Raw genomic sequence first — 14,567 nt, forward strand, 5'->3', positions numbered from 1 at the left:
GCATGTATGTGGAGTTTCCCGGATCCAATGGCATTGCGAATCCACTGATCAGAATGGCCACAATAATCAATTTGGCGTCCGAGCCATTACATCAGGAGGAACCAAATAATCCTCTCGAATTGGTAATGGACGCAAGTTTCAAATCTTTCTTACAATTTCATCCAAAAATTAACAAAAATATTTTAACATAAATTCAAAAATGTTACGGGGAGTGGGAGCTCAGTGGAAGGAGAAGTCGTTTTGTTAGATGAGCTCACGGCAAGAACCCCTAAAGAGGCCTCGTCCACTGCCCAAAACACGTCCAAGTGTTTAATCTCATCATTGCAACCACAATCCATAAATCAAAACATTCACAATTTCCAAAATTAATTAATCTAAAAAAAAAAAGTACATGAAAAAAAAAATATTTGAATTTGAGCCTCAGTGTGTGTAACAATCAGATCATTGACCAAGAGGGCTCACTGAAATCCGCTAAGATAATTGTATGTTATCATCATAAGCCCCAATTTCACCAAAAACCCTAACTTTGCAGGATTAGACCAAACAAATCATACCAAAAACCCTAATTTTTTGCAGGATTAGACAAAACAAATTTATGGGTTATTGATAAAAACCAAAAAGATGAGATGGGTAATCATTGAAAAGCAATTTCTTAAATTCGAAATTGGATTGGGAAAAGAAGAGAAGAGAAGGAGAAGGTGTGCTCAGACAGCCAAGGGTTTGTAATCAAACTTTTGGGAGAAGAACCCAGATCATAAACTCTAGTCCACAAAATTGCCTCATCACCGCACACTTCTCACTTGACAGAAACACAGAGGAATTGCACAAATTTGAATTCGATTCAAAACCCTAGATTTTGGTATCTAAGAAAACTTCGGCCAGTAATGGCGGCAGAGGCGAAGGGTTGGGAGGGTGCAGAGATGGGAGATGAAAGTTGATTGTATATATAGGCTTAGGGTTTACGCGAGTGATGGAAATTGGGGGTGGGGTTTAGGGTTTTGACGGCTATACCAAAAATGGGCCAAATGAAAGAGTTCAAGCCCATTTTAGGAACCAAACCCTAAAAGCCCAGTGTCAGTTCTAGCCTTCGTATTTTTCTTTTTTCTTTTTTCTTTTTTTTTTTTTTGTGAAATTATAGTATAATATTATTTCACTGTAATAATCAAATGGCTGTATAAATGATTTTCAATTTGGACGAATTTTTTTAACAATGATCTATAGATACAGATTGAAAAAAAAAAAGTCATAAAATGGAAATTATTGTGGAAATGAGCTCAAATGTGTAATTAATTAACATCGTATTAAGTTACTAACTAAAATTTCAGAAATCTGTAATAGATTAAGCATATAGAATGATGCATGGTCGTTTCACCAAAATTCTAAATTTATTATGGCTAAACAATACTAAGTGATTTTTTTTCGTGATTAAACATTAAAGTAGTGAACAAATCACGTCGTTAAAGTAGTGATTAGTATAATTGTGGTTTGACTAAGATACAAAGACCTTATTCTCCCCAGTATCCCCTTTTTATAATGATTTGGTATTTACGTACACGAAGACAATGACAAGAGAAAGCAACACTCCAAATGGACCTCAACTTTATTAATACGAAACAATTCACGAACATTGCCATTTTTATCACACCAAATAAAAAATAAATAAAAAATAAAAACACTGAAAATTAACCAAAGATTTCCATTTTCTAGCTATTCACAACTGAACACTGCTTCCTAATCTCACCAGCCGATCCAGTCTTAACATTAATCCGACCCATTTTCTCCATGGACTTTCCAAACTCGTCGTAGAAGTTCTGCAGTGAACCTTTGAGCAGTCGGTTGATATAATTAAGAGTGGTTGAGCTGGTTGTCAAAGCAGCATCGGATTCAAACAGCCCTCGCCTTTTGAGCAAAAGTTTGTAGTAGCTTAGGTCGAAAGTACGGAAGCTTCCAGGGTCCATCTCAACAATTGTGGTGTTATCAGTTGGAGTTTTGCACTTGTTGGCCTTGAGATTAGCTGCATATTGGGTGTTCAAAGCCGGGTCCTGGTCACCCACTCCGGTGAAATTGTAAAGGCGGTTTGAAAATGATGGGCAATGAGAGACCCCAATTGTGTGAGCACCTGAAAACAAGGAAAAAAAAAAAGAAGCAAATTAACCCATGTGGTGTGATTAGGTGCATAAGCCCATTAGCCACTGATATGCCTTTAGCAACCTATTAACTACTAAATGATTTTTTTATCCATTTTATTCCGTGCAACTAATGCCACTAGTTATTGTATGTTATTCAGACTATAAAATTTGACTTATTGATCAAGTTAACTATCGTTTATAATGTGTGATCTTAATTTATAATGTGATAACATAAGTCTGATAAGAGAACATTGTCCTGTATATTTCAAGAATTAGCTTTACCAGGTAGCAAGACCAAGTCCTTCAAATCAAGACCCACGTTGGCAAAAGTTCTTTGGAGAGTGCCCAAGTTGGAAAATGGGGTTGGGATGTTGGCTAAGGCTTCTGCCCTCCTTGCGATCACCCCATCTCTTCTACCTGTTGGAACCTTCCAAGTTGGACCTCCCTACACACCAAACAACGATGAAAATCTAATAAATTGGGAATACGTTTGATTATTTTGGTTTTTGAACTTTGATGGTAGGTTGGCGATCTTACTGTTGCAACAATGGAATCTCTTGCTGCCAAAGCAATAACATCTGCGCAGGAAACTACTCCAGGGCACTGAGCTTCAAGTCGGCTCTTTATTCTGTCAATGAAGTCAAACCCTCTAAGGGTTAGATTTGGGGGAGCATCTTTTTCAGCTTGGTTACTTGAAGTCGAGTTAAGAAGAACGGATGCATCACAACCCTAATAAGCAACAAGCATTCATTAGTTCCAAATTACAACTCTAACACTAACAATACAGTTGCAGAGAATGTTGGTTTGTAAAGAGAAGAAGATGGTCACATACCCTGACAAAGCAATCATGGAAGTGCAACCTTATGAGAGCAGCTGCAAGTGAGGGTGCATTGTGGATATGCTCCTCGACGTAGTCTTTCACAATCTTCTCTGCTTTTGGGCAGTTCTTGGAATAAAATCCCAATTGCAACTGAGCTTCACTGAAGCCTATGATCACCAGAAGACATGAAACCAAAATCCTAGAAAATCGAATCGACCCCATTTTCGTTGCAACTGAGCTTCAACTTGTAGTAATTTGGAGGAAGAAACTTGATTTGAATGTGGTGGCAATTACAAAACTGTGATTTGAAATTTATAGGCCTCCACCCCCAACTTCAACTTTGTGGACCTAGTGCAAGATAAGAAATTGCAAGGTGACGTCCAACTACCATGCTTGTAGGCGATTCTATATACTTTCTTTAATATTGTAACTAGTACGAGCAGTTAAAGTAGTTCCTCGTAAGACAAGTAAAGAAAATCCCATATCTCGAATGTTTTTCTACTTTGGTGATGGATTATGTTTGAAGGTAGCCTGTGACAGCACATATTTTTTTTGGTCTCGTTGCCACCAAATTTGCCTTAATTACGAATGAGTATCAATTTTTCGGTTTGATTGTCATACTATTACGAAATGTTACTAATATATTTTTGTTGCACATTGTATCATTTTAGTGTTAGAGATACTATACTCTAGATTCATAAAATTTTAATTATGTCGTTTACCCATATTATACACGGTTTCACAACATCATCTAACAATATGATCATCGTATGGAAAAAAGAATGTGAGATTGGATTAACTTGGTACATACAAATTTTAATATTCAATGGTGACGGCTTATATATATCATATGCGCATGTACCGTGGATTTGGTGGAGTTTGATCTTATGTTTGCCAAATAACGCAGTATACTCACCTGCTCCTATATATATATACTGGCATTTTTAATTTCATCATTCTTCCCAACTATCCAATTTTCTTATCAATGATTGGGTATCTGCCCTTGTTAAAGAAATTAAAATATATATTAAGAAATGAATGACAAAATGGCAAACAACAAATCAATCGAGTCGAGTTGATGAACATTAGGCCATCTCCAATCAAAGGGTTCAGAGGGTCAGAGGGCTAAAAATAGCCCGAAAATCGTCGCCAACCGAGGGCTAGGCCAAAGGGCTTGTGGGCCCCAATGGACAAAAAATGCCAACCGATTGGCCCAAATGAGCCAGCCAGCCCCGGGTTGGACCAAAAATTTGAGTATTCCTGTCGGTTATATCTAACAGAACTGGTAGGCCTTTTTTTTTTTGTTTTTTTTACAATTTTTTTTTTTAAATTCTATTTTTTCCTATAACTTTCTAAGCCATTATATAACATTAAATTAAATTAAGTAACATGAAACAACATTAAATAACATTAAATTTAAATAATAAATTATATTTGGCCCTCAGTTGGAAACAGTTTTTTGTGACAGGGCTAAAACGAGCCCTATGGCCTCTTGACCCTCAGTTGGAGATGAAGACAAATACGACCCTGTATTGTTCATTAAAATATTAATATTTGATAGGGCTAGAGGGCTAAAACGAGCCCTCTGGCTCTCGTTCGTTGGAGATGGCCTTAGGCCTCCTCAAAGTCTCAATATCTTATTATACACTCCTCACAAACATATTTTTCTTTTTTATTATAAAAAAAAATTAGAGTTTAAAATAAAAAAAATTAAAGTGTCAATAACAATTTTCAAAAAATATTCCAAACTAAGCCGTTAGGTTTTGTTCCCCTTCATCAATTGTTGCTTTTGTGCATCTTCGTCGTGTTCATTCTTCACTAGTGTTCCGTCTCCTGTTTGTGGCTCACTGGAAATCGCTCATGGCTGAAAGAATCTTCAGATTCAATCAAGTAAGCATAGGTTTTTTCTTTTAATTAATCATGGCGCCTATTTTCCCACGTGTGTTTCGAATAGAAAGAGGGCCTTGATTATTTATTCGGAAGGAGGGCCTTACTGGTTCTCCAAATGTCATGTCACATCATGTGACAAAAGCAGAAATAAGAAGATCGTAGAGAGAAGGAGATGGAGGAGCTGGCCATTACAAGCAGATGCATAGTCTCCTTCCTCTCCAAAACATGCACGAAAACAATTTATGAATAAAGAAAACGCAGGGGACTATGCATCCGGATGGAATTACATTTTTACTTGCAGTTGGATTAATCGTGGGAAACTTTCTATTGAGCCACAATGAAGGGAGCGCATAAATTCACAGAAAGACAAAGTCGTAACGCAAGAAAAAGGATACACAAACTGCAAATGATAAACGTCCATGTGGAATAATTTTTTTTAAAAGAAAAACTAAACTCAATTGTAGGTTGACATGTCATGTTTTAAATGACAGATTGTTATAACGGTTTAGATGTAGCGAAATGCGAGTAAATGCACGAAGTTTGGATTTAGTTATATATGCGGGTAAAAACGAAAGGGTAAATTTCAGTTTATTATCTTCAAGTTTTGTAGTTTTCAACATTAAATACATGAAGTTTTTTTCGTTCTAGAGTTATACCTAAAGCGTTAATTTAGGGACATTTTCATACATTCGTTAATCTGGCAGTTAAGTCTTCCGTTATTTGATGACATGGCGTCCATGTAAACAATAATTGAGTGATACGTGTCATTAAGGGGTTCATATGAAAATTAAAAATTCAAAAAAAAGAATCCCGCCCAAATTTAAAATATTAAAATAATTCATTAAAAAAAAAAAAAAAAACCCATAACACACTTCGTCTTCCCCACCTGACATCCCTCCATCCCTTCCACCTCCTCCACGGTTTCTCAGTTGGGCTCTAGGCGTTGTAGAACGTTGCCCAGCCCTTGATCAAATTCCAGCGGTTTAAGTCGTCCGATTTGATAAGCTTGATTCCGCTGTTCCCATCCAAATTCTGATTATACGCGATCAGATCGCCGCTCAGAGAGAAGGTTGGGCATGAACCCTGAATCCTCAGCATCTGGAGTTGTTCAATAGGCGAAGACACTCGCTCGATATAAGGAATTGTGGAATCAGACTCGCCCAACTGAGTCGAATCACCCCAGAATCAGTGATACTTGAGGAGCTCTGAACCGAATGAAACAAACGGGTTGTAATGGTGGAATTTCGGGTTCATGATCTCTGTCATCGGCTCAAACGTCTTGGATTCGACATCAAAGAGTTCAATGTGTCGGAAATTCTTACCGGGCCGGCAAGTAGCATCGGCGATTTGTTTGCCGTCGCGGAGAGTTGCCGGAGTGAAGCAGTGGAGCCCCGATGGAGTGACTCGAGTGGGAGAGACTGGGAACCCAGATCTTTGAGAAAATGGAAATCGACCAGAAAAAATGCTCCACCAGTCGTCGTCATGTTGGCGGTGAAAATATATGGCGGAGTCGCCGGACAAGGTGGGCCAGCCACCGCGCTCGCAGACAAGTACGCGCTTGCTGGGTTGCGATGCTTCGAATATCAGTGTTGAGCTCGTGAAACTCATCGCCCTATGGGTTACGGCGACAAATTTTCTGGAGAGAGAGAGAGAGAGCAGGACTGTAATCGACGGAGTCAGAGGGAGTCAATCGGGTTGTGATTTTGTCATGGATGAGTGTGGAGGAGTAGAGAGCAGACCAGGATTTGAAGTACCGACTAGGATCCTGGTGAGCTGAAACGAAGTAGAGGGTGTGATTTTTTATGATGGGTCGGTAGTGCAAGAGGGATCCGGGTTCGGAGTGCAAGAACTAGGGATAGGGGAGTCCAGGCCGGGTTAAGTAAATGGCGGGAAACCCGGTTCGCTCGGAGATGAAGACGAGGGAGTGGGGTTCGTGGTTGTTGTCGGCGAATTGGGCGTTGAAGTTGATGGAACGGCCGTCAGAGAGGCGGCGCTCAGGGTCGATATTGGTGGAGGAGGGGTGGAGAAGGATGGGGAGGGCGAAAATGTCAAAGGCATAATGGGGTCTGCCAACGGTGGAGAAAACGACAGTGCCTTTGGGGTCGATGTTCATCGTGGAAGCAAGGGTGGATAGGATGGAGGGGTGGAGGTTAGGAAGATGAAGGGGTTCTGGGTTTTTTTTTTTTTTTTTAATACTTTTATTTAATTAAATATTTTAATATTTTAAATTTGGGTGGGAATTTTTTTTTTTTTTTGAATTTTTAATTTCTAGACGGATTCCTTAATGAGGTCTAGTCATTGTCTACATGGGCGTCACATCATCAATTAACGGGAGACTTAACAGCTAGACTAACGGATGTATGAGACTGTTTCAAAATTAACATGTATGATTCTGGAACGAAAAAAATTTAATGTACTAAATATTGAAAACCACGAAACTTGAAGGTAGTAAACTGAGATTTACCCAAAACGAAATAATAATACATTTACAGGATATGGTGTTGAAAGGCTCCCACCGTGGCAGTCCAAAATCATCACACATGACTTGTTAACCGATTTTGGTTGCAACCCTTTTTGGAACACACAACACATACATGCATTATCAATTATGCAAACATTCATACTCACAATTGCAAATTCAAATCACCAGCTGAATAAAAATGTGCACGGGAAGTGATTTCCACGAACTATTTTTCTTTTCTATTCACCCCTTCTTATTCTAGCTTTCGAATTGTAGAAATCAAAGGAGAATACAAATGAGAAAAATAAGTACGCAAAATTCATTTCCCAATGTATATAGAAGTTAATTGCCTTCAATTAACAAAAGCACAATGCTTCCTTATTTCACCGTTGTTGCCTGTAAGGACTCCAATATTACCCATATTCACCATTGAGACACCAAAATCTGTTAGAAAGGTGGATCCACGAGTTGTGGTTTGCTTTGTCACATAGGCTTTTGTCTCAGTGTCATCAAGAAGAGCTGAGTCAGACTGGAAAAGTCCTCTTCTTTTAGCTACAAGAGTGTAGTAATCTTCATCAAAGGTTTTGAAGCTTCCAGGATCCATCTCAACCAGGCTAGTTGTGTCCCCTGGCTTGCATTTTGTCTTCAACTGAGCTATGTAATTTTTGTCCAATTTCGGGTCTGTGTCGCCTTTTCCGGTGAAGTTATACAAGCGATTTGTGAAGGACGGGCAGTGAGATGTGCCTATGGTGTGTCCTCCTAAGAACAATGAAGAAAAGTGAGATCAGATCATGTTGATTAGGGTTTCATGAACCAAAAACAAAAAGATAAATGAAACTTGCATGTTAACGTAATAATATTCACCTGACAGAACCGCTAGGTCTTTAGCACTTAAACCCTTGGCTGCAAATAATGCTTTGAGTTGAGTTATGTCAGCAAAAGGAGGAGGTAAGCCTCCATTGGCCTCTGAGGCTAATGACACTCTTCCATCTCTTCGTCCAGTCGGAACCTCCCAAAATGAGCCATGAACCTGGAAAAAAAATATTCATTCATTTTAAGCCAAATATATGATTATTTAAGAGCTAAAAGTCTTATGTGCATGCATGAAGCATGATTGATGTTTGTTCTTTTTATATATAAAAATGATAGTAATGCTAGCGAGAGACGGAGGAATTGAACCTAAGATCTGGGATTTAGTAAAATATCCCTAATAATTAGCTCTTAAACTACAAGTCTCTTACACATGATGTCCGTTTCTTAATTAAAGAACGGACACCCATTCTTATCTAATAGTACATTTAATAACTATTCTTAATCTAATAATACATTTAATAACTATTGATTTATGCGGATTGAGTTTAATTTATTACCATTCTAACTGCGTCACGAGTTACTAAGGCCAAGATATCAGCACACGAAACGACACCAGGACACTTCTTTTCTACTGCAGATTTTACTGCATCAATGACATGGAACCCTCTTAAGCTTTGGTTGGGGACTGCTTCTTTCTCAGCTTGACTGTTTGGTGTGGAATTCAATAGCACAGAACCATCACATCCCTGAAAATTAAAATTTAAGGGAATTAATTGCTTTGCAAAATTCGGTAATTAGCAATTGTTGTGCAAACAAAAAATAATTTAAAGGACAGTTTTCAACAGAAACTGTTGTGTCATTAGCAGGACTTGCTGGATTACTTATGAGACAAGTAACACAACCAAACGACATATCACTTACCCTAACAAAACAATCATGAAAATGCATCCTTAGAATAGGAGCAGCAAGAGTTGGTGCCCTAGATATGTATTGATAAGTAGTCCTTGCCACAATAGCCTCTAAATCAGGGCATCTTTTGTAGTAGAACCCGACTTTCAGTTTCTGCGCATTGCTTGAGTCTAAGGCCAACAAAACAAGCAGAACTTGAAGAAGAAAGACTGAGATGATCTTTTGAAAAGCCATTGTCTTTAGAGAGATGGATGGATTGAAGCTAGGCATGTCTGGTTTTTATAGTTATGTTTAGGCCTTTGAACTTGTCATCGTAAAGTTATTTTATGAACTTTATATTATCTAAAACGTTAGTTAAGGCTGCAAACAATCGAGTTGACAACGTCCTCATAAAAAATAAATAAGAACCCAAAAAACGACTAGACAAATGATGGAAAGAAGTCATTAATACATTAAAGAAATAGAATAATAAAGCTCCAGCAAATAAAAATAAAAAAAAATAAAAAAAATATAAAAAAAACCCTAGTTTCTCTACAAATGCCCCCTTTCGAGTACTTACTATTTCCAATCCTAATTTCAGCTTTCTTCATAAAATATTTTATTTGCATCGTCTAATACGTTTGTAGCTTTCATATTCCGTGAAGAAATTGCTCACTTAATAAATAAAAGTCAAAACTGTTAGGATACAGCTATATACATATATAAGATAATGCAACATACAAAGACGTAGTCATGAATTTGACCTAGCAATATTCTCATTGTCTATTTGTCACAAGATCGTGCTCGTCCTACTGCGTTGTCAAGCTTATTAATGTCTCAAGTTGTATGGGAGTTCGGACACGGTCTCACAGAGGGCGACGAGTGGCGATCATGATCCAAAAAATACACACAAATATAATTTTCATTAAGAAACTACCAAAATAAACAAAGTTTCTGCTACCTCCAGCCAAGGTCCAGCTTCTTCGAATGAAATTGTAAACGGGACAATATGTATTTTCAAGTATTTGACGATGTCTACCAGCTAGATTTTACTAGTTTTCTTGGATGATGAGAGCCTCATAGGCTCATAGTATACACTGCATGTACATTCTGTTTCAACTGCTTAGTATTCTTTGAAATAATTTTTTCTATAATGTACAAGGTAATATTCTAATCTATGTACCAGGAGATAGATTTGAACATGAGTGCAAGAGGATGGACACACTGCTATGGTCAATTGACAAAACACAAGAGGGCGCGACACACTGCTAGGGTCAATTGACATAACCAAGTATGCATATTTTAAAAATTATTTGAACATAAAGAATAAGTTCGGATTAAGTTAGATCAAAAGTTTGATTTGGGTCATAGTAAAGGAGCATCATATTGAATAGAAGAGAACAGAAACTGTGTGCGGGTGAAGGCACACCGGCCCATCAAAAGAATGTCAACTCTTTTTTCTGTGGAATCGAGTTGGAAAACGAATTTCGCAACTTGAGCAAGTACGGCATTTGTGAATTTTCCGGGATCCTTTTGTTCCTCAAGATCATGAATGGAATAAAGAGCAACCCTCCGTCGAGGAGATTGAGTCTTGTGGTACAAACTGCCTCGAGTTCGCTCGATGCGACGAGCATTATGGTGAAACTGAAGACTCGAGCAGAGTCAATGAGCAGAGGCAATTGCTTCTGAGCAGGAAACTTCAGCTTCAAGCGGCATCTGTCGACAGTCTATCGCAGTAAACATTAATATGCACAAGAACAGTAATCCTATAGCCGAAAATCAATCGTAAACTAGTCATAGTACCGAATATCTACAGAGAAGATTAAGTAATAAGCGTTCCAATGATTTGTTAAGTTGAATTAACCATCTAAAACATCATTAAATACAAGAAAAGCCTAATTAAATTTCCACGTTTCTGTTTCTGCGTGCATAGCTAAAGCAAAGCTACAAATTCGATCAGCTCTTTCATGCTCTAACTGAAGGGGGCAATACGCGTTCAGTTGATTTTGCGACCCATCTCGAACTCCGTTGTCAGTCATCTGATGTTACAATCATTCTTAAGAATGAAGATTGGACCATCTAAAGGGAGCTTTTGAGGTGTTTCGTTTTCCCATTTCAGATCATCAAGCGTTACAGCTATAAGCAGTTCTACACACATCTGTGATCCAACAGTCCTGGGGAGCTTCTGCTAGGTTCAATATTCTACCTTCGAATCAACCGGCATTTACATTTGATCATTCGGGTGGAGCAACCTTTGATCTCCAAGTGTGGTACTTACACCCTGCAGTTTCATCATGCAGTGATACTTTGGAGGTGCAATGGCACTTGCCCGTGTGCATAGTTCTACTACTGCCGGAGCATGCCCATAATATCCCCTCCCTTCATTCAAAAGTACTTGAGGATCCTGAGGATGCCGCCGCCATAGAGTCTTTGGAGGTACAAGATCATCTACATTTGCCTTCCTCCAAAAATGGGTTCCCTGCCAACTATCATACTTAAAAATTCCGCAAAGCCTAGCCTTATGCCCAGATGGCCCAACATGAACTTCTGAACAATGTTTACAGATTTTCGCTGGATAAACCATCAGCAACTTCTCCACGCCATTTCTAAGTATTTCCCATGCCCTCAAAATTCCACTGGCAACCAGAATCAGTTCATCAGATGACAAAGACTCAGCTCCATCAACGCCAACACAATCACTTTCAGAGTTCCAATTTAAACGATTTCCATCATTTGCCCCTGCTTGCCAGAGCTCAACAACTGCAGGAACACGTTCAAGGTCAAACCTCTGATGGTGTTTTATAACATCCTGGAACGTGTGCTTGAGGTGAAATGCCTTTACTGGAACAAGCACATCTTTCAAACCTCCATTCATGAACTCGATTTTTGCCACGACGTTTGAAGCCACAACAAGTCTGAATTAAGTGGCCTTTCTCACCTATATATACTTCTGGACATAACCTGCAAAAAGTAGGCCTTTCGTTGAGTCACAGAAATTGTTCAAAAAGAGCTGTATGGAGAACGGAAGGTCAATTAGATAAATCTAGTTTGGAAAACATAGCTTGTGCTGATACTAAAAATAACATTTAGGGAGCTCAGGAGTCAGGAACATGCAGACAAGGTGGTCTAATTATTCCTAAACAAGAAATACAGAACATAAACTCTGGAGCTTCAAAGTTGGTATTATTCCAGGACATGTCAGTAACTATGCGATGGAACAATAAAGTGCCAAGTAGTTCAAAGCTTAAAAAGAATTTATTTTACAAGTAAAAAAATACTTGGCAGATGAGGAATTTACTTGCAGGCCAAAAGTGGTACCATTTTGAGGAGAGTAGAGACACCTTGCATAACAAGCCTCCCGGAATCAAGGACCTCCTGTGCAACTGGTACCATGGCCGGCACTGGGTAATCTTTAGCTCGGTTTTGGATTCTCTTTTGAATCATAGGCTTTAGCTTCGTTAAGCCCATCTTTGAGCTGTAATACCTTGCAAAGCAGTCCATAATTTTGCCATTGAAATTGGATCTCTCGCGCAATTTCTTCCTAAGTGCCATAATTTCTTTTTGGTGCCAAAAATTTTACACAAATAAATCACATCTGCTCCACAAAAGGGTAGACAAAAAGCCAATGAGTCAATCCAAAAAACATAACAAGTACAACATATTCAGAGATTCTTTTAGAACAAAACCAATATTTTTACATAAGAACAGAAAACAACTACATTAACAACCAAAGTAGAACTCTTTAATCAACCCAAAACCACTGCTTAAAAAAAAAAAACTGCCTTCCAACGGTTCCGTCCCCTGCATGCACTCGAGTTCGAATCACTATCCACTTCAAATTTCCACTCATTATCATAAAAATGAAATCCTCCGGTGAACCAAATCCATAGACAACCCAGATTGCACAAAAGAACATAAAGCAACCACATTAACTGCCAGAGTTTGAATCCCTATTCCCCGCAAATCATAGTAGTTTAGAATATCGTTTGTATCAAGAAAAGTTCAATGGACAAAATGCACTATAATTTTCATCTCATCATCATAAAACGAAATCCACCGTCACCCAATTCCATAGACAACCCAAATTGCAAAAACTGACCATAACCTTCAAATACAAGTGTTAAAAGGAAAACCATATCCCTCAAATTTGATAGTAATTCGTATATACTGGACTATGCAAAAAATATTTCCAATAAACAAATTGATCGAATCTGGAAGTGGAAGAATGCTCAATCCATGTCCGGTTGCTGAGAAAAAAAAAAAAAACAATCAGAAAATCCTCCAGGTTTCGTAGAAATGGCGATTCTCAGCAGCCAAACACAAACAAAAATTCTAAAAAAAAAAAAAAAAACAAAAAAAAAACTAGATGGAATGGTTGAAAGGTAAGATCGGAGATAGAGTAGTAAGAAGCATACCAGCGCAAAGCCAATGAAGGACCCTCTTCAACCAACACTAATCTTTCTTAACGAAGCCGAGATTCCACGGTTCCAGTTCGTTTGCAACTCCAGTGAGTCGCAAGGAAGAAAACCTTGAAATTCCTTTTCAGCGATACGATGTCGTTTCTCTTAGTGTTTGGTGACTTAAATTTATTTATTGGATGAATGCCTTTTATTTACTTATTTTTAATATATAGTTTTTTTTTTTTTTTAAATTTTTACAGACAATAGTATTAATGAGCTAAATTATTAGTTGTTAAGAAAGAGAGAATTGAATCTGCAAGATGGTGCAAAAATCCTTGCTTTCCATTCAAGCGCTGTTTGCTAAAAGAGGGAATGCAACACGAAGACTTCCTTCATGTTAAAATATGAATCCAAACGAAGCCTTGCAGTTTTGTTAATCAAACTCAAACGATATGAAAAAATTCAAGGGCCTGCGAGAGGGAAGCAATGAAAACCCTAGCTAGCACAAAAACTCCCAATCGAACCTGAACGATCTCCCGGAGGAGGTCCTCCTCCACATCCTCACTCCTCCCCACATTAGACTATGTCCAAACCTCTCTTAAGAATACGTTGGCAATGAAAAACCAACAAGAGTTCCCTTAAGAATATGTCAAGGAAATGATGATTTTGGATAACTTTTTAGTAATTTTGTTTTACCCATAAAAAAGATGTGTACTTTGGTAATTGTGGCCTATAATATGATGGAATTATCAAATTGTGCCTTTTTATTTTATAAAGCATATGTGAATATGTGTGTGTGTAGGATTCATGGCACCACTTTATATTTTTGTAGGCTTCACTCTGTAATGTATTTCAACAAATCAAACCGCTTATCTTTTAGAATATCATTTATAGATCATTCTTACAAAAAATTAGACAAATACAAACTACTTCATGGGGCAAAGTCCGCTATTATCCCCTCACTTAGGGCTGTGAATCAGGGCCTAGCTGAAACCATTAATACATTTGTAGTAAAGAAAATGGATGAATACAATTCTACAAAGAAATCCTAAATCCTTAATCCAACAGTTATATGATTTCAAATTTGGGTGATTTTTGGTAGACATGATTTTTTATAGAAGATCTAAAAGATAGATGGTTCGAATCATTGAAATACATGACGGAAT

The 14,567-nt window shown here is 38.0% G+C and overlaps 3 protein-coding genes and 4 non-coding genes across 7 annotated transcripts; all 7 read right to left on the reverse strand.

Moving 5' to 3' along the window:
• On the reverse strand, nucleotides 1-124 carry LOC137741243 (small nucleolar RNA snoR80). The gene has a single exon (XR_011069270.1). It is a non-coding gene; the product is annotated as a small nucleolar RNA snoR80 (small nucleolar RNA).
• Nucleotides 125-214: 90 nt separating this feature from the next.
• LOC137741235 (small nucleolar RNA Z152/R70/R12) lies at nucleotides 215-328 on the reverse strand. The gene has a single exon (XR_011069263.1). It is a non-coding gene; the product is annotated as a small nucleolar RNA Z152/R70/R12 (small nucleolar RNA).
• Nucleotides 329-415: 87 nt separating this feature from the next.
• Nucleotides 416-503, reverse strand: LOC137741234 (small nucleolar RNA R11/Z151). Its single transcript, XR_011069262.1, has one exon. It is a non-coding gene; the product is annotated as a small nucleolar RNA R11/Z151 (small nucleolar RNA).
• A 193-nt stretch (nucleotides 504-696) lies between these two features.
• On the reverse strand, nucleotides 697-795 carry LOC137741232 (small nucleolar RNA Z157/R69/R10). The gene has a single exon (XR_011069260.1). It is a non-coding gene; the product is annotated as a small nucleolar RNA Z157/R69/R10 (small nucleolar RNA).
• A 908-nt stretch (nucleotides 796-1,703) lies between these two features.
• On the reverse strand, nucleotides 1,704-3,171 carry LOC137738828 (peroxidase 3). Its single transcript, XM_068478300.1, has 4 exons — nucleotides 2,962-3,171; nucleotides 2,667-2,858; nucleotides 2,412-2,574; nucleotides 1,704-2,119 (listed from the first exon to the last, which is right to left on the reverse strand). Exons 1-4 carry the CDS (start codon nucleotides 3,169-3,171, stop codon nucleotides 1,704-1,706), a joined length of 981 nt encoding a protein of 326 aa, XP_068334401.1.
• A 4,481-nt stretch (nucleotides 3,172-7,652) lies between these two features.
• LOC137738791 (peroxidase 27-like) lies at nucleotides 7,653-9,256 on the reverse strand. The gene is made up of 4 exons (XM_068478264.1): nucleotides 9,035-9,256; nucleotides 8,671-8,859; nucleotides 8,165-8,330; nucleotides 7,653-8,059 (listed from the first exon to the last, which is right to left on the reverse strand). The coding sequence occupies exons 1-4, from the start codon at nucleotides 9,254-9,256 to the stop codon at nucleotides 7,653-7,655; spliced, it is 984 nt and encodes a 327-aa protein (XP_068334365.1).
• A 1,286-nt stretch (nucleotides 9,257-10,542) lies between these two features.
• Nucleotides 10,543-13,484, reverse strand: LOC137740921 (APO protein 4, mitochondrial). The gene is given in 5 exon segments (XM_068480726.1): nucleotides 10,543-11,200; nucleotides 11,202-11,868; nucleotides 11,870-11,962; nucleotides 12,300-13,248; nucleotides 13,417-13,484. Coding segments are annotated over 4 exon segments (1,065 nt in total). The 5' UTR covers nucleotides 12,554-13,248; nucleotides 13,417-13,484; the 3' UTR covers nucleotides 10,543-11,149.
• Nucleotides 13,485-14,567: the final 1,083 nt, after the last annotated feature.

Source organism: Pyrus communis, chromosome 7 (genome assembly GCF_963583255.1).
Source record: "Pyrus communis chromosome 7, drPyrComm1.1, whole genome shotgun sequence".
NCBI classification, from domain to species: domain Eukaryota; kingdom Viridiplantae; phylum Streptophyta; class Magnoliopsida; order Rosales; family Rosaceae; genus Pyrus; species Pyrus communis.

Excerpts from the sequence above, each read along its gene's own strand:
- LOC137738828 (XM_068478300.1), bottom strand. The coding sequence starts at position 3,171 with ATGGGGTCGATTCGATTTTCTAGGATTTTGGTTTCATGTCTTCTGGTG. Across the intron at positions 2,575-2,666 it reads GAGATTCCATTGTTGCAACA|GGAGGTCCAACTTGGAAGGT; the intron begins GTAAGATCGCCA and ends TTTGGTGTGTAG. Across the intron at positions 2,120-2,411 it reads GGACTTGGTCTTGCTACCTG|GTGCTCACACAATTGGGGTC; the intron begins GTAAAGCTAATT and ends CCTTGTTTTCAG.
- LOC137738791 (XM_068478264.1), bottom strand. The coding sequence starts at position 9,256 with ATGGCTTTTCAAAAGATCATCTCAGTCTTTCTTCTTCAAGTTCTGCTT. Across the intron at positions 8,331-8,670 it reads CTCGTGACGCAGTTAGAATG|GTTCATGGCTCATTTTGGGA; the intron begins GTAATAAATTAA and ends TTTTTTTTCCAG. Across the intron at positions 8,060-8,164 it reads AGACCTAGCGGTTCTGTCAG|GAGGACACACCATAGGCACA; the intron begins GTGAATATTATT and ends CATTGTTCTTAG.